The sequence below is a fragment of the Paramisgurnus dabryanus genome, chromosome 6 (assembly GCF_030506205.2).
Source record: "Paramisgurnus dabryanus chromosome 6, PD_genome_1.1, whole genome shotgun sequence".
Taxonomy (NCBI): Eukaryota; Metazoa; Chordata; class Actinopteri; order Cypriniformes; family Cobitidae; genus Paramisgurnus; species Paramisgurnus dabryanus.
The window spans coordinates 13369506-13391796 of NC_133342.1; the positions used below are offsets into that span (position 1 = coordinate 13369506).

The 22291-nt window shown below is 35.3% G+C and overlaps 2 protein-coding genes across 4 annotated transcripts in view; both read left to right on the top strand.

The window, feature by feature from the left end:
* Window positions 1-2217, top strand: part of ccl34a.4 (chemokine (C-C motif) ligand 34a, duplicate 4) — a 79094-nt gene extending 76877 nt beyond the window's left edge. Inside the window, exons 2-5 of the mRNA XM_065267116.1 lie at window positions 1134-1239; window positions 1341-1467; window positions 1575-1667; window positions 1764-2217. Of these exons, the coding sequence (XP_065123188.1) occupies window positions 1161-1239; window positions 1341-1467; window positions 1575-1667; window positions 1764-1860 (396 nt within the window). The 5' untranslated portion in view covers window positions 1134-1160 and the 3' untranslated portion in view covers window positions 1861-2217. The remainder of the gene's footprint in view (window positions 1-1133; window positions 1240-1340; window positions 1468-1574; window positions 1668-1763) is intronic.
* A 6041-nt stretch (window positions 2218-8258) lies between these two features.
* On the top strand, window positions 8259-17430 carry LOC135748790 (uncharacterized). Of its 3 annotated transcripts, none has more exons than XM_065267082.2 (6): window positions 8259-8369; window positions 13252-13366; window positions 13471-13575; window positions 13663-13846; window positions 14693-14763; window positions 16736-17430. In XM_065267082.2, exons 1-6 carry the CDS (start codon window positions 8291-8293, stop codon window positions 16869-16871), a joined length of 690 nt encoding a protein of 229 aa, XP_065123154.1. In that variant the 5' UTR covers window positions 8259-8290; the 3' UTR covers window positions 16872-17430. The 3 variants fall into 3 exon arrangements, with proteins under 3 accessions (XP_065123154.1, XP_065123169.1, XP_065123177.1); XM_065267097.2 differs by lacking the exon at window positions 8259-8369 and adding an exon at window positions 10723-10809; XM_065267105.2 differs by lacking the exon at window positions 8259-8369 and adding an exon at window positions 12987-13155.
* Window positions 17431-22291: the final 4861 nt, after the last annotated feature.

Genomic DNA, 22291 nt, shown 5'->3' on the forward strand with positions numbered 1-22291 from the left:
TTTAATCATTTCATAGAGTAATGTTCATTGAGATTAGATAATTGTTTATTTTAATTTAATGGAAAGTTAGTAAGGTCAGAATGGAAAGTGCATAGTGTAATTTAAGTGCATAAATGTCTTTAAAATTATCTTATGAACCACATTACATCCTTCCTCTTTCGGAACAGCTTTTTCCAGCCGTTAAAAAAAATGATAGCTTTTATTTTACTCATTATTTTAAAAAATCTAATTTTCCAAACTGTGACTTACTTTACATTTAAGGTATACATTTTGTTGGCATGTCTATTTCCCAGTAGTTAAACCCTTGGTTTCGACACTGCTAACACAGTGCTGTATCAGATGAGCTACAGGAACATTCAGTAAAAGCTCTGGATGTGAAACTGTCTTTGAAATATACACTAAAAATCCCATAACCGAATTATTTTATAATTTAGAAGCATCAATGTAGTAATAATTTATTAGCCAAATATCCATGACCTATTTTTTTACATGCTTGCAGAGAATGGTTTACCAACACTAAGTTACTGGGTTGTTCTTTTTCACATTTTCTATGTTGATCGAAGCACTGGGGACCCAATTATAGCACTTATGTCCCCTTTAATTTAAAACACTGAAATCAATGATTTCAAATACTGAAATGAATGATTTTATTGACACTACATTTTGTACAAAACAGGTACAAGGGCTTCTTAAACATTGATTTACATTATGTAGGATGAATTTATGTAGCAAACAGTAAATTCACATATTATCTATTTCCTAATAGACAATTGACCACAAAAATGTGGCCTAAACATGACCAATTAAACTGTAATGCAATATCTCTGATTTAAAGCCCACATTTAAGGCATTTCACAACACCGACATGCATCATAAAACGTGTGGTAAATTAATTTCGCCCCTGTGTGGAAGTTGTTTTTCTTCCGTCCTTTGGGATACAATTGCGTCATCAATTCGGGGAAGAAATCTACAGAGTAGGCGAGAATGTGCGATAGCTTTTCTCCAGAAAAATGTATGAGATCATGGCAGCGTTAAATCCGGTGTTAATGTTCCTCTTTTGATGATATAAAAAGGGGTCTGAGGGAGCTTAAGGTGTCAGTAAGTGAGCATCTCTAACTTTGCATTGACAACAGACACCAAGACATCTGCAGCTCAACAACATGCAGTTCAACCAGAAGATGATGATGATGAAGTTTGCTGTCATTGCTGTTATCATGTCAGTGATGATCATGGGGACAAGTAAGTTTTACTGATTTTTTTGTAAGATAAAATGCTTGTTTTGTATCTTACAGTGTGGAATTTCAGCATGTAATGGCACTTACTCCTCTGTTCATAACCAGATCAAAAAACAATCAAGCTTGATGTATCTGTTGATTGCTGCACATCCGTCTCCACCACAGAAATCACATCACCTATAACAGGTTTCAAACTTCAAAAGCGAAATCTTCCTTGTGTGAATGCAGTCATGTAAGTACTCTGTTTGGGAAAACAATATCTATTTTCTCTTTCCTCTATCATCTCTATTTTTCACCAACTTGCTGATCCTAAAATCTTCTACTTGTTTTGGCGCACAGTTTCTACACAGATGAGGGTATGCATTGCAGCCACTGGAAGGAGAGCTGGGTGAAGCAGAAGGTCCAGGAGCTTAAAAGACTTCAACTTAAGGAGTAAGTCACTGATGAAATGTACAATGATGCCACAGTTTAGTTGAACAAAAATAAAATATTTCTGATATAATAATGCTTGTTCTCATTTTTTCTCAGGACGGGCATAAAGATCAACAGCACTGTCTCTACACCTCTTGTGAAGATGAACAGCACTATTTCTACACTTCTGATGAAAACTTCCTCTAAAGTATAAAGCTAAAGTGTCTTTGATTGTTCCAGATAGGCAGTGCTTTAAAAATGATAACATGGCCCATTTTAAAATATGTTTAAAAATGCTATGCATTATTATTAATTATAATTTTTAATGTGATGTAGTTTATTATTGTAAAAAAATGTCAGAACCTAATGTATTTATTCATCAACATTCAAATGGATCTGCAATAATTGGATGACTAAAGAAACGTCATTTCATATGAACCACTCACATGCCATCTGTTCTGTATCAGTTCCTCATTTTATCTGTATCTGTATTAGTAATGCATGTAAAGATTTTTGATTTTGCAGAACCTGTAAAAATTGTGTTTTAAATAAACAAAATTATCATTGGAAATTAAGTTGTGCTTGTCTTCACTTTGACTTCACTGAACCAAATCTGCATCTAATGTCAATATGATGTCACTCTGCTTCATGGAGTTTGATAAAGTGTTATAATGTTGTGTTGAATTTATTTGATTTGTGCACTGCAGAATCAAATCTAAAATTATCTTCAGCTACAAAAAAGTAATAAAACAGACATCTTACAGATATCATCAGCACCACCGTCCCATCTATTGTCGCCCATAATGCAGGCTTCTGATTTGAGCAGACATGATAGAGAGGATGTGGGACCACAGATGCCATAACAACGCATCTCTCATAGGGCTGATGCTATTCATTGTGCCCGTTTACACTCGACCTGCAACAACCACCAGCTTTGAATATCAACAGGAAACTTTATTTTATGTTAAAAATAAACTCCACGCTGACAGAAGTGTTGTTCCTTGTTCCTTAAGCACACAACTGCACCATTAAATATCTAAAAAAAATCACTGCGCAAGCAAAAAAATGTTCCTGTTTTGATCAAATAAACAAGCTCTGTGAGGGCAAGAATCTCTAACTTTACAACAGACCCAAATACATCTGCAGCTCAACAACATGAAGTTTAACCAGAAGATGATGATGAAGTTTGCTGTCATTGCTGCTATCATGTCAGTGATGATCATGGGCACAAGTGAGTTTTACTATTTTTAGTTTTACAGCAAATTGCATGTATTTGGTATTTGGCTTTTAGTAAGGGATCTAATTTCAATACTACATTTATTACCAGATGGGCATCAGCTTATAAAAAAATGCTGCACATCCGTCTCCACCTCCGGCAAAAAAATCACATCACTTATAACAGGATTCAGACATCAAGAGCAAAGTTATCCTTGTGTGAGAGCAGTCATGTACGTACTCTTTTTGGGAACAATATCTATTCTCTTTTTTTAATATTATTGTAATTTTTCAACAACATGCTGATCTTAAAATCAACGTCTTGTTTTGGTGCACAGTTTCTACACAGCTGAGGGTGAGTTGTGCCGCTACTGGAGGCAGAGGTGGGTGAAGCAGAAGGTCCGGGAGCTCACCAAACTTCAAGTTCAGGGTAAGTCACTGATGCCACAGTTAAGTTGAACAAAAATAAGATATTTTTGATCTAAAAATTATTGTTTTTATTTTTTCTCAGAAGAGAGATGAAGATCAACAGCACTGGCTCTACACTTCTGATGAAACCTTCCTGTAATGTACAAAGCTAAAGTGCTAACATACCTTCTCTTAAAGTATGTTTATAAATGCTGTGTATGCTTCATTGTAGTTATTGACCACGTTTACATGCACCCTCATAATGCGATTATAATGGGATTTTGGCAATATAGTGATTATACTTTGCCCTTATGTAAACACAATACTTCAATTAAAGAAATTCAATTAAGCTTGTAATTGCAAGTATAATCGTATTAAAACAGGTAGTATAATCAAATTAAACAGTATCAAAACTTTAAACTTGATGTCACATTAGGAAGTTTTTCCTGAACTCTGTCAACACAACTCGCTGTCTTCATCCAGAAACAGCTCAGACAACGTGACCGCAGCGTATAAAACCTTAACTGTACGTTCACACCAGACGTGAATAAAGCGAATAAATCACACTATTCATTTTGAGTTTGAATCGCGTCATTTGCTTGTGAAATTCAGATGTGAATATGCTCAGTTTGCTGGGTTTAGTTAGCTTGTAGTCTCAATGTATATATATATATACTCAAATTGAGGAAAGAGCGTTTTTACAACTTTCCAGATTGTCCGACCTCCTCACTCAATTTCTTCCAAGCAAGATCCTTTTTATTATAAAAGTACGAAGATATTTGGGACAGCTCTGGGTGTCCACGTTCAGCAACACTGATTTTGTCCTCCTACTAGAGCAAGCTCCTGATTGGTTAACGCAACGCAAATATCGGCCAAAGTTCAGTTTTTCAAGTTGCGCGATTTGCGCAAATCATTCGTTAGGTGCGCCAAACGGCCATAATGCTCAATTCGCAGGATGTCTGTTGCGTCTTTGCATTGACTTAACATGTGAATCACTTACTCTTAAAGCTACATTCGCGTCTGAAGGTGCGATTACAGGCAGTGTCAGAATATTTGTGCCTTCATCACTGCACCGAATAATGAAATATGTCCATACAAATCTGTTTGTCATTTAACGTAAATTTTAAAACATTGGACAGTTTATGCGAGTTCATCATTTGGGCCCTGCATTGGGCTATGTGTGAATCAGTGATGCACAGGTTGATCCAAAATGAGCGGGTGCCTGCGTGATCAAAAAATATTTTAATGACATTCGGGTTGTGGTCGGTCGGGTCATTTGAAATAAAGATTTTAATTAACTATTTTAAGCAATTTCTACTTTAAAAAAATGCAGGCCAGGAAGTGATCAAGTTGCGGGCGGGTTAGTTGAAATGTCAGTCGGGTGCAGGTTGTTTACTGCATACATTTACCCGTGCATCACTGGTGTGAAAAATAAGAATTAGCAAATAATCAGAAATAAAACTGCAAACCGAAGTGAAGAGGTTATCTACATTTAAACGTATAGTCATTGTTATAAAATGTATGATTGCATGCAAGAAACTCTTCTCACAAACTGTCTTTTCCTGTCTGTTATAATGTATATGTGAGGAATTTAGATTATGCACAAATGTGTACTGAGAATTGTGCTTAAATATAGCAGTAAATGGATTTGAAGTGTCTGACACTTTTGTAGCTATAGATCCACCTGGCTTCAGTATAAGAGTTTTTGACCCTTATTGCATCCTCATGTTCATCCTTAGTATCACACACACTGTGCATTTGGCAAATATTTTTATTTACAATTTGCAAACTGAAGTACAGTACATTTTATCTGTATTGTGTGTTTCCTGGGAATGTATTTTAGCATTTTTCCTCTTCAGATTCAGAAACATAAATAATTCAGAAACATCACCTTAATTGTAAAGAAAAGTAGTTTATCATTCATTGGTCATGAAATGATGCATCTCACATGACTTAATACAGCATTACATTTTCTCTGAAAATAAACACCTCACTGGCAGGAAGGTTGTTCATTTCCTCTGTTTCTTGACCACAAAGTCACACCATTAAATATTCTGAGGATTCACTAGCAGTTAGCAGAAGTTGTGTCTCCAGGAAAAAAATCATGCAAAAGTGTGCAAATCCAGTGATAAATCTGAAAATATAAAGAGGATTCACCCTCATTTGTTGTCGTGGTAATTCATTAATATGCATTCTGTTCTGTCATTGGTTCCCATTAAATACCCAGCCTGCTTCTAATTTGTTGGTCACTCGATGTTTAATGTTATGATGATTCACATTCTGTTCCTGTTAACAGATGCCTTGTGGATTTTATATTAATACTCTTTAAATCTATAAAAAGTTAGTTGTGACTTTTATTCCTCAAAAAGAAATGCCTTTAATTACGAAGCACAACAGTTTTATTTCCTCAAAGTTAAACGCATTTATTCTTAGCCTTTTATTCTGACTTTTTCATGATTTTTTTTTGTTCAAATTTTTATTTTTATTTTCAAGGAATGTTTATTCTCTATTTTTTTTTAAATGTCACAAAACTGTGAGGTTTTAATTTGCATTATAGTGACTTAAATTATGAGAAATGTTGTTTATTTTAATCCTCCTCCATCCAACACATTAAAAAAAAAAATATTGTACAGTGTTTGTTCCCTGTATTATAGACAAGAACACAAAACACAGCTATACAAGATGTGCGCTCTTCAGTATATATTTTTTTAGTTCTTATTTACCTTTATATTTTGTGTATTACAGGTCATTTAATTGCATATAGCCTACTGTATATGAGCGATGTGCTGAAGCTGCCATAAACGTTTAACTATGACGTCCACTCCCAAATGACTTATTTGTTCGCTCCCCCCCACAGAATATGAATGCCCCCATATTAGTACTGCCCTGGCTCCAGGCCTGCTAACTACTGACCTTAAAATATAACTGCATAAAAGAAAAAGCTTAAATCTCTGTATGGATCAAGAATATATTTAAGCGCTCGTTGAAAAGATAGTAACCATTAACTTATAAGCTTAGAAAAAAAACATGTTGATATTTCATCATGTAAAGACTTGTAGCAGTAAAGTGTGTGACTGGAGGTCTTGTGCAGTTGTGGTGTGATTAAATATTTACATAACATTTCTTATGAAACATATGATCTAACAAGCAATTACAATAAACAATACAATTACTCATGTTAGTTCATGGTGCAACTAATGATTACAGTTTCAATGATTGATTTTAAAAATGTATCATTACAGTAAGTGATGAAAATAACGTGAAGTAAGATTAAGAAATGCTTTAGAAGTACTGTTCATTGTTAGTTCATGTATCTTGATGCATTAACTAATTGTTAACAAATACAATCTTATTGTAAAGTGTTGCTGCATTTATTTTAAGCATAATGCATGTGAGAATTTACTGTAGGCTTTTCAGATGAAGAAGTTTCCAAGAATGCTGTATCATTTTCCCACTGAAGTTTACAAATGCAAACAGATGAAGCACCACATCCTCTTTTTAATGAGTTATTTATTTATTAGATGTTTATACAATTTATACTGCGTACTGTTCAGAATTTGGGAACATATTTGGCCCATTGTATAAAAAACAATATCAAATAGTTATATCTAACAAATATTTTAATAAACGATCCTGGTCATTCTGCTAGGGAACTTGCACTTCATACATTTTATCCAAGAACATAATGCAAAGATTATTTGTTTATAAAACCAGTAGGGCTTCAAAAGGGTTTATGATAAAAGCGACGCTTACATTCACAAAATACTCACAAGACACTCGCTTAACACTTAACTCTGATTACACATGAGATTAAACGAGTATCTAGCAAACACGAGTGTCTCTTTTATCATAAACCCCTTTAACACATCTGTAGCATGCACATACATGTATTTTAACATGATACGTAATGCACATAGGTTAACATGATGTGGCGAACACATATTTTGACACGATGAGCCACACACATGACAGGCTACTACTGTACATGTTTTGACGAGTTTAGCATTCGTGCCTCCCCTGAAGAGTTGTCACCACACACCACTGGTCTTAATTTGTTGGAACAGCATAACTGTAAAAAAAGAGAAAGTGTAAAAATGATATATACATTGTAATTGTCTTTAAAATGATCTTTCACTTTCATGTGTAAGTTCTCCACTAGATTACATCATTCCCTCTTTCTCAACAGCTTCTCTATAGCCATAAGAAACGATTGTCAACATGCTGCTCATTTTTATCTCTTCACTGATTATTTTTTAAAAATCTACATTTTGCTTTTTTTATTCAAAGCCACTTACACTACATTCAAATTATACATTTTGTAAGCCTGTGCATTTCCCAGGAATCAAACTCTTTGTCTTGGCTCTCAGTTAAGCATGGAAATGATCAGTAAAAGCTCTGGATGTGACACTGAAATCCAGACTAAAAGTCCCATAAACTTATTTTTATATTAGAGCAATCAAAAAAGTCATAAACATAAAATTGGTGAAAATAGGTCATGTGTGTTTGTTGTACTTGGTCGATATCAATAAAGATATCAAGGTTTTTTTTATAGAATGATCTAGGATGATTTTATATAGTAAATCTAAAAAAATGTAGCTGGGTTTTTACAGACTAGCTCATATAAAATATAAACACAGTATTTCCTTATAGACAATGAAGCAAATATTTGACAAATTAAACTGTAATGTAACATCTCTAATTCAGAGTTCATATTTAAGTCAGACATTTCACAACACCAATCATAAAACGTGTTGTAAATGAAATTCTTCCCTGTCTGGATGGTACTTTTTCTTTTGTTCTTTAAGATACAGTTGCATCATCAATTCCTAGAAGAAATCTACATAACAGACTGAGCAAGAATTTCTCTAGAAAAATGTATTGGAACTTATCATGTAAATCTGGTGTTAAAGTTCCTCTTTTAATGATATAAAGAGAGGTTAGTGGGAGCATAAGGTGTCAGTAAGTGAGCATCTCTAACTTTGCATTGACCACAGACACCAAAACATCAGGAGCTCCACAACATGCAGTTCATCCAGAAGATGATGATGATGAAGTTTGCTGTCATTGCTGTTATCATGTCAGTGATGATCCTGGGCACAAGTAAGTTTTATCGTTTTTTGTTTGAGATAAAATGCTTGTTTTGTATCTAAATTACAGTGTGGAATTTCACTCACTCCTCCATTCATAAACAGATGGAGAAATAAAGGTTGGTGATAAATGTTGCACATCCGTCTCCACCAAAGAAATCAAATCACCTATAACAGGATTCAGACTTCAAAAGCGAGATCCTCCTTGTGTGAATGCAGTCATGTAAGTACTCTGTTTTCTCTTTTTAATATTATTGTAATTTTTCAACAACATGCTGATCCTAAAATCTTCTATTTGTTTTGGCGCACAGTTTCTACACAGCTGAGAATGTGCATTGCAGCCACTGGAAGGAAAGCTGGGTGAAGCAAAAGGTCCAGGAACTCAAAAAACTTCAGTGGTAAGTCACTAATGAAATGGCCTACAATTATGCCAGTTTAGTTGTACAAAAATAAGATATTTCTGATATAATAATGCTGAACTGTTCTCATTTGTATCTTAGGGAGGGCATGAAGATCAACAACACTGTTTCTAAACCTCTGATGAAAACGTCCTCTAAAATATAAAGCTAAACTGTATTTGATTGTTCCAGAGAGGCATTGCTCTAAAAATAATATCATGCCCTGTTTAAAAGTATGTTTAAAAATCCTATGTATGCTTAACTGTATTTTATTCAATGTTATGAAGTTCATTATTGTATTAAATATGTCAGAACCTAATTTATTTATTCATCAACATTTACTTAAAAATATTTAAATGTATCTCCAATAATTGGAGCCATCTATTCTGTATCTGTATTATATATCTGTATAATATTATGTGAGAATTTAGTGCAGAACCTGTAAAAATTGTGTTCAAATAAATAAAATGATAAAAGGAAAATAAAGTTGTGCTTGTCTTTACTTTGACATTCACTGGACCTAATCTGCATCTAATGTGAAGATGATGTCACTCTACTTCATGTAGTTTGTTAATGAGTTATAATGTTATGATTGATTTGTGCACTACAGAATCAGATCTAGAATTATCATCAGCTACAACAGGATAATAAACATCCTCCAGATATCATCAGCACCACTGTCCCATTGTCACACTTTAGCTAAGCTTCTGATTGGAGCAGACAGGAGGAGCGACAGATGCCCTATTAGTGCATCTCTTCTAGGTCTGAAGCTTTGCCATAACCTTCGTAGCGTATAGGAGTATCTTCAGGTTGTTTGTTTTTTGTTATTCTGTAAACTGTCATGTACTGATGAAACTGATAAATTACTTTATCTGCATCTGATTATGAATAGTATAATGTTACTCTTTCAGCACCACCGTCCCATCTATTGTCGCCCATCATACAGACTTCTGATTTGAGCAAACAAGACAGAGATGAGGGACCACTTAACAACACATCTCTCATAGGCCTGATGCTTCATTGTGTCTGTTTTCACTCAACCTGCAACAACTTCCAGCTTTGAGCATTTTCAGGTTTTATCTTTCTGTGTAGTTCAGTAAGTTCTTCTCTTTGAATTTGGCTTTGTCTTTTGTGAGTGACTTTCTTGCAGTTTTAGTATCAAATCTCCACATCTCGCTCCACATAATGAGTCTAATATGATGTTCATAAACACAGAGATATACATTGTGTATAACAGATTTATGTAAAGCTTTTGTTATCATAATAACAATAATAAACAATCACAGGATAAAAATACCAATGGTAGCTGAGGACAGTCATATTACTTATAATTTGAAAAGCATAATTGCCAGCTTTCGTGAATCATATTATTTATTTCATTAGTGAGGAACTGGAAGAACGTGCCTGCTTATTTTAGGCCTTGTTTTGAAAAATAATGTTTATTTTTTATATTCTGCATAAAGGTAACTAACCTTAAAGAGACTCTGTTCATGTACATTTCTAAATGGGATTTTAAGTTTGCAATTTTTTTTTGTTTAGGTGTAAAGGTAAGAATAGTGTTAAAGCTGGAAGTGAACTGCATGAAAAATTTATAAATTGTCATCAATAATAAACAATGCATGGTTAAGGTTTAGTCAGGTGTATATAAAAGATGTATGTTTTAAAAGGAGGCAAATCCCCAGCTTTGTTTACACTCATTCATCAATTGTAAAGCACAATATCTGTGATTGATCTATAAACAAACTTTCTTTTCTGTTAAAAACAAACCGCTCGCTGACAGTAACAAGTGACTGACAAGTTTTGTTCCTTGTTCCTTAAGCACACAATTGCACAGTTAAATATCCAGAGTAAGCAAAATATGTTTCTGTACGTCATGCAGAAGTGTTCTTGTTTTGATCAAATAAACAAGTTCTGTGAGAGCACAAGTGAGAATCTCTAACTTTGCAACAGACCATAAAACATCTGCAGCTCAACAACATAAAGTGTTTAATCAGAAGATGATGATGAACTTTAGTATTATTGCTGTTATCATGTCAGTGATGATCATGGGCACAAGTAAGTTTTACTGATTTTTTTTAAGATAACATGCTTGTTTTATATCTTATAGCTTGGAATTTCAGTATGCAATGTCACTCACTCCTCTGTTCATAACCAGATCAAGATCTAATCAAGCCTGGTGTATCTAATGCATGCTGCACATCCGTCTCCACCAAAAAAATCACATCACCTATAACAGGATTCAGATTTCAAAAGCGAGATCCTCCTTGTGTGAATGCAGTCATGTTAGTACTCTGTTTGGAAAACAATATCTATTTACTCTTTCCTCTATCATCACTATTTTTCAACATCAAGCTGATCCTAAAATTTTCATCTTGTTTTGATGCACAGTTTCTACACAGATGAGGGTGCGTGGTGCAGCCACTGGAAGCAGAGCTGGGTGAAGCAGAAGATCCAGGAGCTCAGAAAACTTCAACTTCAGTGGTAAGTCACTGATGAAATGTAGCCTACAATGATGCCACAGATTAGTTGTACAAAAATAAAATATTTCTGATATAATAATGCTGCTTCTCATTTTTTTTTAGGCAGGCATAAAGATCAACAGCACTGTCTCTACACCTCTGATGAAAATTTCCTTGTGTTTTTGATTGTTCCAGATGGCCCATTTTAAAGTATATATATATCTGTTGTGTATCTCTTTCTAATTTTATCTGTATCTGTATTAGTAACGCATTACTGAACCTGTAAAAATTGTGTTCAAATAAATAAAATGATGGAAATAAAGTTGTCCTTGTCTTTACTTTGACATTCACTGGACCTAATCTGAATAATGTAAATATGATCTGATTTCACTTTGTTTCATTTGATAATGTGTTGTAATGTTGAGTTGAACTTATTTGATGTGTGCACTGCAGAATCAGATCTCGAATTATCTTCAGCTACAAAAGGATAATAAAATAGATATCATTAGCACCTATTGTCACCCATCATGCATGTTTCTGATTTAAGCAGACATGTCAGAGATGATGAGGGACCACAGATGCACTAACAACACAACCCTCCTAGGCCTGATGCTATTCATTGTGCCTGTTTTCACATAACCTTCAGGTTTTATCTTTCTGTGTATTTCAGCAGCTCTTCTCTTTGAATTGGTCTTTGTCTTCTGTGAGTGATGTTTTTTGAATGACTTGCAATTTAAGTATCAAATCTCTACATCTCACTTGAAATATTCAGTCAAATATGATGTTCATAAACACAGAAATATACTTTTTGTTAAATAGAAGCACTTTCATTGTTTTGTTTTATGTAAAGCTTTTGATCATAATAACATTTATAAACAATCACAGGTTAAAGAGACCGTTTGTAGTGGAGGTCAGTCATCAGTAATGCCACCAAATCTATTACTTATTATTTGAAAAAAAATCATATTATATATGTAATATTTAACAAGTAAAATATAGTTGTTGTTTTGTAAATAACCTTAAAGATGATCTTTGCATAATAGTTTGTTTTTAAGTTAGACAAATTTGAAAAGGGGATTTTCAGTCAGACTTTGTTTTTATGTTTTCAATTTGTTTTTAGTTCAGGTAAGGAAAGTGTTAAAGTTGAAAGTGAACAGTATGAAAGAGACTAATTTTAATACTAATAAGTTGTTATCAGTTATAAACAAAGTAGGGCTGCATAACAACTAATAATTTGCAGAAAAAAGCTTTTGTTTACATCATATATGTGTGTGTACTGTGTATAATAATTATGCATATATAAATACACACACATACATGTATATATTTAAGAAACATTTCCATGTGTATATACATTTTTATATTTATTCATAATTTCTATATATAAATATTTTTTCCCTTAAAATTACATATGCATGTGTGTGTATTTATATATGCATAACTATTATACACAGTACACACTATATGAACAAAACAAAAATGTATTCTGCAAACAATTAGTTGTTATGCAGCCCTAAAACAAAGTTAAACAATGCAGGGTTAAGGTTTAGTTTTAAACTATTTTAAATAGTTTTTTTTTTTAAGATTACTGTGGTGAAAGCACTCATTAATTGTTAAGCACAAAATCTGTGATTGAGCTATAATCACACTTTATTTTCTGTTAAAAGCAAACCACTCACTGACAGAAGTGTTGTTCCTTGTTTCTTAAGCACACAATTGCACCATTAAATATCCGGGAAAATCACGAAGCAAAGATGTTTTTGGACTAAGTGTCATGCAGAAGTGTTCCTGTTTTGATCAAATAAACAGGGTCTGCGAGAGCACAAGTGAGAATCTCTAACTTTGCATTGCAACAGACCCTAAGATATCTGCAGCTCCACAACATGAAGTTCAACCAGATGATGATGATGAACTTTGCTGTCAGTGATGATCATGGGCACAAGTAAGTTTTACTGATTTTTGTTTTACAGCAAAATGCATGTGTTTGGAATTTGATTTTTTGTAAGGAATCTAATCTCAACTCTTTATTCATTACCAGATGGACGAATCTGCTTAAATCGATGCTGCACATCCGTCTCCACCAAAGAAATCACATCACCTATAACAGGATTCAGACTTCAAACGCGAAATGGTCCTTGTGTGGATGCAGTCATGTAAGTACTCTGTTTGGAAAACAATATCTATTTTCTCTTTCCTCTATCATCGCTATTGTTTAACTACAAGCTGATCCTAAAATCTAAAACTTTTTGGCACACAGTTTCTACACAGCTGAGGGTAGGTGGTGCAGCCACTGGAAGCCGAACTGGGTGAAGCAGAAGATCCAGGAGTTCAGAAAACTTCAGCTGGAAGTCTCTGATGAAATGTAGCCTACAGTGATGCCACAGTTTAGTTGTACAAAAATAAGATATTTTGGATATAATAATGCTGAATTGTTCTAATTTTTTCTCAGACAGAAGATCACCAGCACTGTCTCTAAACCTCTGATGAAGATCACCCCCACTGTCTCTACACCTCTGATGAAGATCACCCCCACTGTCTCTACACCTCTGATGAAGATCACCAGCACTGTCTCTAAACCTCTGATGAAGATCACCAGCACTGTCTCTACACCTATGATGAAAACTTCCTCTAAAGTACGAAGCTAAAGTGTCTTTGATTGTTCCAGATAGGCAGCGCTTTAAAGTGATAACATGGCCCATTTTAAAGTTTTTAAAATGCTATGCATTATTTTATTTAATGTGATGTAGTTCATCTCAATAAGTAGGGCTGTTCGATTCTTGATTTATTGTTCGATTCTTTCGAATCGATTCCTCGCTGTTATTTTCTATTCTTCTTTTTTTTATTAGAACACTATGTCTAACATCTTTTCACATTACTGTGCCACACAGCGAGAAACTCTCTAAACTGGGCGTGACAAAGCGACCGTTGCAAATCCATTTGTAATTTCTATTAGCCGTATTGCGAGTGCTTGCTTGGTCATAAATAAAACTAAGCATTTACTTCGGGAATTTGTCACGTCGTGCTTCCTGTCGTGCAGGCTTCACGCACTTTACCAGCCCAGAAGTCCTTGTGAAAGAGCTATCAGACCAATAAGTTGATGGATTGGAGGAGTTCACACTGATAGGCAACTTCTTTTTTCGGTGTTACAATCGACAATCTGTGGACTCGCATTAAGGGTCCCTAAAGTCTGCAATAAATTATGTCATCAAAGTTTGGACTCTGAGGAAGTCCACAAGTCCACAGTGTGCCATTTGGGACAGGGCCTATCTCGAATACCGCTTCTGAGTGGTATTCAAGGCTAAGCATATCCCACCATGCATTACAATCTGGATGTAAATCGTGAGACTTTCGCCCAAAACCTTGCGAAATGTCGCGAAAACTTTGAATTCTAAGTTAATAAATGGATATTACATATTTTGGGAGTAAATGTGTTGCACATTTCATTTGTGTAAAATATGTGACATTTTTGGATTTTGCAGGCCCTGGATATTCCTGCACTCTGCAGACAATGTAAAAGATTCCTGTGGGAGAACTGTTTTGACTACACAAGGTGAGGAAGATAATTCAATAAATATATTGTATGGATTATATTGTGTATATAGTGTATGTGTTTGTAAATATATATGTGACCCGTCACGGAAACCAGTGACACAAGTCGGCAGCACAAGTTTCAAGATAACGAAAGATTTTGATTTTCGTTTTGTTGCAGAATCTGTTAGTTGAGATCAAGAAGAAGCCTCTGAATGTTTGAGATAGCAGTTTTTGTTTATTTAAAGGCGTACATTTTGCGGTTGAAATCGGCTTGTTTTTCCGAAGATTCTAGCGTGCAGAGGGGGGCGTCATTGCCTGTGTTTATATTTACATACTGTATAAGCTTGTGTTTTCGCCTCCGCCCCCAAAGGGAACAGCGTGACTACTAAATAAGGATAGTTCGCCCAAAAATGAAAATAATGTCATTAATGACTTACCCTTATGTCGTTCTAACCTCGGAAGACCTCCGTTCATCTTCGGAACACAGTTTAAGTTGTTTTAACGTTAGATTTAGTCCGAGAGCTTTCTGTCCCCTCCATTATAAATTTGTAGTCCAAGTGACATCAGTGGGTCAGTTAGAATGTGTTGAAGCATCGAAAATACATTTTGGTCAAAAAATAGCAAGAATTACGACTTTATTCAGCATTGTCTTCTCTTCCGGCTCGAGCGTGAAGTCACGTGACTGTAGTGACGAGGCTGCCCTCTTCCTCAGACATGTTTGCTAAGTTTTTTTTTCAAACCTATAGCGTGCGTCTCCCCAGACTGTTAACGAAGCTCGGGCGCACAAAACAAAAGAAAAATAAAAGAAGCTGGGGCGGAACAGATAACAGTCAGCCGCATCGTACGTCAGCCGCGTCACTGACTTTATGCTGCCCCGCAGTCGGATGACGTCAAAGTACTGCGAGAGCTCTTCAAGAAATCTTACAGAGTAGTTTTATTCGACTCGCTCTCGCGGTACTTTGATGTCATCTGTCTGTTAGTTCTTGCAGCGCAGCATGAAGTTAAACACACAAAAAGTCACACAGAGATTGTTTAATTCGTTATATAATTGGCTACATGTTTTGTCTATCAATATTTTCCATGAAGTCATTGGCCGATGGAGGAACGAGTGAGCTTCACGTTTTTGATGCCGTTGTGTAGATTATCTATTATACTACCTCCCTATTTTAAATACAAAATTTGAAGGCGGGTTAATGTGTTTAACAGAACAAAAATTACCGGAGTGTAATCTCATATACCCTTACATGTTACGATGTAAGTAGTCCTCAGATTGTATATTATATTCTATTACCAGACGGTCATGTGAAATCTGATGTAAACAATAAACTATCTATATTTCACGGATTATACGCATTTGTGGACAAAAATGGTCATTGGATGATTCACACATCTGAAACAGACTGGATTCGACTTGTGATCCCCACAAAGGTAAAAGTCCTGTTTATTTTTGCATGTTGTCATCCAGACTTTTGTCACAAAATATTACATATGATGCTAGAACATCTGTATCTCAAAACGGTTTTACAGGGGGTATGGCTTAGCTAAATGAGATGTAAATGAGCCCTATTGTCTCTCCAGGCAGGGAAAAGTGTTAACTTTTCTTTCTTAATTTTCTCGGCATTCTCTTTCTTGAATGTGTTATATTCAAATGGCCACAACTTCTCCAAATATTATCAGATTTCCAAGTTACACATCGTTGCAAAGCTTAGAAACTGCACTTTTTTGAGTTATACTGTGAATAACTCAAAATGCCCCATATCCGACTTGTGTCTCTACTTTCCGTGACTGGTCACATAATGTGAGTAGTTGCAGTGGCACTTTTTGTATGTTTGTGAATGTGGGTAGACTACCATTATTCAACAAAAACAAGGTAAAAATGTTTTTTCATTCTCTGTCCCCTTTAATGTATGGATTGTTTTAATATTCAAGCTGTATACATTTCATTAAAGTATTATAAAATTTTAAGACATAATTGCTCTTTAATGTTGCAGGACAATGAAGACGACGTTTAGTCCAGATGTTCCCATGACATGCTTTTTCCTCTTTCAGTTTGATCTATGCATTGAATCTCCACTATCCCGTTTTTATAAAGAAGATCTTTTGATGTGTTTCAGTAGCTTTTCTTGAGACTGGATTCTTCAAAGTTTATAAACATCTCACATCTGATTTTCTGTCTGTTAATGAAACAAAAGATCTCATGTTAACTGCAGTAACTTTTGTATAATCTACAGTAACTCCATTATTCACCTTAAACTTAAAACTTTTGGCAAATAAGTAATTGAGCCTAATGGATTAAGCACAGCCAAAGGATTAAATAAACCTCTGATTTAAACAGATGTGCAAATGAGCTTTCTGGTACACTAAAAGCATGTTCTGGGCGCACGGAAAGGTGGGGGTACGCTCAAGAGCTATATTTGAGTTCCGGCGCGTACCGGCCCACTTAAAGCACTCGTGGACATCATTTGTGCTCTTTATTGGGCTATCTGTGAATAATAAGCACAGTCATTAGCAAATAATCAGAAAATAAAAACGCAAACCTAAGTGAAGAGGTTATCTTGGTATACATGTAAACGTAGTCAATGTTATAAAATGTATGATTGCATGCAAGAAACTCAAGTATCTTTAATGTAAATAATGCATTAAACATCAAATGATTTTATGACTAATAAAACTATTATACTATGAAGTGCTCACAAACTGTCTTTTCCTATAATGTATATGTGAGGACTTTAGATTATGCACAAATGTGTACTGAGAGTTGTGCTTAAATAAAGCAGTTAATAAATTTGAAGTGCCTGACACTTTTGTAGCAAGAGCCACCTGGCTTATCAGTAAGAGTGGTCTAGTTTTTGACCCTCATTGCATCCTCATGTTTATCCTTTGCATTATACAAACCTTGCTGTAAATATTTTTATTTACGATTTGCAAACTGAAGTACAGTTAATTTAAGTACTATATACATTTTAACAGTATTGTACGTGTGTTTTCTGGGAATTTAACCCAAAATAATTTATCATTCAGTGGCCAAGACATTATGCATGTCACATGACTTAATACATCATTACATTTTCTCTGTGAAAATAAACCTTGCTAACAGGAGGGTTGTTCATTTCCTCTGTTTTTTTACCACAAAGTTGCACCATTAAATATCCAGAGGAATTAGCAGAAGTTGTGTCTCAAGGAAAAAAATCATGCAAAAGTGTGCAAATCCAGTGATTAATCTGAAGATATAAAGAGGATTCATCCAAAACTGCCAGAATCTTTGGAGTAATCCTTAGGATCGCAAGTCAATGCAGTCATGCCGATTTGCGATATACACTATTAGGAAAATATGGTCCCACAACTCCTGATTCAGACCCTTGTAATGTTTAGGCTGGACTACTGCAATCCTCTCCTTAATGGTCTTGCGCTGGGCAAACCTTTTGGATCTGTATCGCACTCTTAAGTATGTTATTATTATTATAAGCTGCCACTCTTTTAAAGGGGAAATACAATTTTTTTATAGCAGGCTTATTTTAATCTAATACCACACGTACTGTTAAAAAAAAGCAGAAATATAGCAACATATCTGATGGTTCCTTTAAAGTTTAAACCAATGAAAAGGTCAAGAGAATGTTAGCCTAAACACAGAATACGACATAGCTATTGTTTGTTTTATCTGTCCCTGCTGAAAAAACTGCATAGACCAGCATAATTCCCATGCTGGTTTTGTGCTGGTCTCACTGGTGGTCACCAGCATACCACCAAAACACAACATATGCTGGTCTTGCTGGGACAATTAGGCTTGTGCAACTTCTTGGGTTGTGGCTAGAAGGGATACAGCTATGGTCAAAATCTCATGAATTCTGGCTAAATGAGCGCTGTTTTCATCCTAATCATTAGATAGCAATATAATATAAAAAGCATTTATGATAACACTTTTTCAATAAGGTTGTATTAGTAAACATTAGTGTATGCATTAACAACTACAAATAATGAAAAATGTTCTTTGTTAATGTTTATTCATGTCAATACATTTACTCATGTTAGTTCATGGTGCAACTAATGATAACAGTTTCAATGATTGATTAAAAAAATGTATTAGTACAGTAAGTGATGAAAATAACATGAAGTAAGATTAATAAGTATTAGAAGTATTGTTCATTGTTAGTTCATGTAACTTGATGCATTAACTAATTGTTAAAAAATACAATCTTATTGTAAAGTGTTACTGCATTTATTTTAGGCATAATGCATGTGAGAATTTACTGTAGGCTTTTCAGATGCAGAAGTTTCCAAGAATGCTGTATCATTTTCCCACTGAAGTCTAAAAATCCAAACAGATGAAGCACCACATCCTCTTTTTAATGAGTACCAGTTATTTATTTATTAGATGTTTATACAATTTATACTGCATACTGTTCAGAATTTGGGAACATATTTGGCCCATTGTTAAACTTAAAAAATACATTTTAAATAAAAAAAATATAAAATTATTATATCAAACAATTATTTTAATAAACAATTCATACATATACCTATAAATATCCAAAAACATAATGCAAAGATAATTTGTTTGGTGATTCGAAAGGGTTTATGATAAAAGAGATGCTCACATTCACAAAATACTCGCAAGACACTCACTTAACACACAACTGATTACACATGAAATTAAACGAGTATCTAGCAAACGCGAGCGTCTCTTTTATCAGAAACCCCTTTAGCATGTCTGAAGCAGGCACATACTGTATTTTGACATGATATGTGATGAACATAGGTTAACATGATGTGGCAAACACATATTTTGACATGATGAGCCACACACATGACAGGCTACTGTACATGTTTAGCATTCGTGCATCCCCTGAAGAGTGGTCACCGCACACAACTGGTCTTAATTTGTTGGAACAGCATAACTGTAAAAAAAGAGAAAGTGTAAAAATGATATATACATTATAATTGTCTTTAAAACGATCTTTCACTTTCATGTGTAAGTAGATTACATCATTCCCTCTTTCTCAACAGCTTCTCTGTAGCCATAAGAAACAATTGTCGGGCCAACATGCTGCTCATTTTTATCTATTCACTGATTATTTTATTTCTACATTTTGCTAACTTTTATTCAAAGCCACTTACACAACATTCAAATTATACATTTTGTTGCCATGTACATTTCCCTGGGAATCAAACTCTTTGTCTTGGCTCTCAGTTAAATGACAAGTTCGGTATTTTAGACTTAAAGCCCTGTTTTCAGATTGTTTATGGTGAAATAGAATGGTTTCGACTGAAATTTCGAAATTTTCGGCTGCCCTGAGAATTTTCGCGTGTTTGTGTTTCATCTCACACCTCTACAATGAGTTTAATGGTGCACTGGAACAATCCTTCCTAAAATGCATTAAACTTTCGTTTACAAAGACGTGAAACTCACCGAGTGGTCAGGGGTGTTCACTGATATGCTCACACAAAAATCACTACAAAAGGTGCTTTCCAACAGCTGTTTTAGCATTCGTTGTTAACTTGTGGACCTATTTTTCCAAACGCCTCACACCCGTACATTCTTCAGCTGAGAGCTTGAATAATAAACACTCCAGCCCAGGTGGTGGCGCTAATCCGCCATTGCCAATTGCAAGAATAGAAACAAAGTTCCCGGCGCGGAGTAATACCATACCTCACAGGACATCTAATACTAGTCAATGGAGTTGGACAAAAACTAAGATAAAACCTGTTGGAATGCGTCTTTTGCAGCGATTTTTGTGTGAGCATATCAGTGAACACCCCTGACCACTCGGTGAGTTTCACGTCTTTGTAAACGAAAGTTTAATGCATTTTAGGAAGGATTGTTCCAGTGCACCTGTAGACCCATTGTAGAGGTGTGAGGGGAAACACAATCACGCGAAAATTCTCAGGGCAGCCGCAAATGTCGAAATTTCAGTCAAAACCATTCTATTTCACCATAAACAATCTGAAAACAGGGCTTTAAGTCTAAAATACCGAACTTGTCCTTTAAGCTTCAGGAACGTTCAGTTTAAGCTCTGGATGTGACACTTTCTGTGAAATCCAGACTAAAAGTCCCATAAACGTTTTTTTATATAAGTCATAACCATAAAAATGATGAAAATAGGTTATGGGCCCTATTTTAATGATCTGAAACGCAAGTGCGAAGCGCAATGCGCAAGTGACTTTGTGGGCGGATCTTGGGCGCTGTTGCTATTTTCCCGGTGGGAGAAATAACTCTTGCGCCAGGTGCAAATCAATAAGGGGTTTGTCTGAAGTAGGTTCATTATTCATAGGTGTGGTTTGGGCGTAACGTCAAATAAACCAATCAGAAGCTATCCAATATTCCCTTTAAACGCAAGGGCGCAAGTTCCATGGCGGGTTGCTATTATTATGACGGATTTACCAGGCGCACGCCAGGAGCGGTTCACAGCCGAGGAGACCGACGTTCTTGTAAGAGCAGTCAAAGACAGAGAAGTTGTTTTGTATGGGGATAGGAGAAACCCGCCCAAATCAGCGTAGGTTAAACAGGCGTGAGAGGAAATAGCCACAATTGTCTCATCAGCTGGCATCCCCATCATTGTGCCAAGCGCTACAATAATTTCAGGAGACAGGGGAATCCCAAGCTTGCCAGCATAAATCAGGCACGCCGTGTAACGGGATGTGGATCTGCCTCAGGACCTGATGCCAGCAGAGGACATCGCTGCGTCCACCCTCACCGCTGAAAGGGTTTGGGGGCTTTGAAATCGGACCCAAGAAATGCAAGCAAGGTCCAACCCCAAAGTACACTTACGAATCAAGTTCATATACATTAAGGTTTCTTATGAAAACATTTTAATTATTATTTACATCAAATAAACGTAATACAGCCACACAACAAACTTATGAAAATATTTTAATCGTTATTTGCATGAGAATTTTTTAACGCAGCCACACAATAAATAAAAACTATCACCACAATGCTCACCACTATGATTTCCCTTATCTCATGTGTTAATATTTTTTTTTTATCAATTTATGATTTGCAAAAATAACTGTTGCATCTGTGTAGATTAGGTAAGCAAAGTGTGTGCGCGTTGTGCACGCTATACATTATGATCAAGCATGCGCCCTTAAAATAGCATAATTATCCACGCGCAACGCGCCACTGACTTTAGACTAGTTTTTCTTGTCAGTGGCGCAATTGTTTTTTGAAACTGCAAAATAGCATCAGGGATGGTTTGCGCCGGAACACGCCTCCTTTTTTGCGCTGAACCACCCAGGGAGCGCAAGTTCATTCCCTAGTTTGCCAACGTGCGTCTGTGGAGGGAAAAACCCGCTGTGCGCCGGTGCAAAATACGAATGATACATGCGTCACTGACAAAGTCAATTGCGCTGGGTGCAAGATAGGGCTCAATGTGTGTTTATTGTACTTGGTCGATATCAATAAAGATATCAAGGTTATATTTTCATAGATTCATCTTAAAAAAAATTAGCTAAATTACAGACTAGGTCACATATATATAAACAAAGATTTATTTCCTAATAGACAATGGAGCACAAAATTCTGGCTAAAACATGACAAATTAAACTGT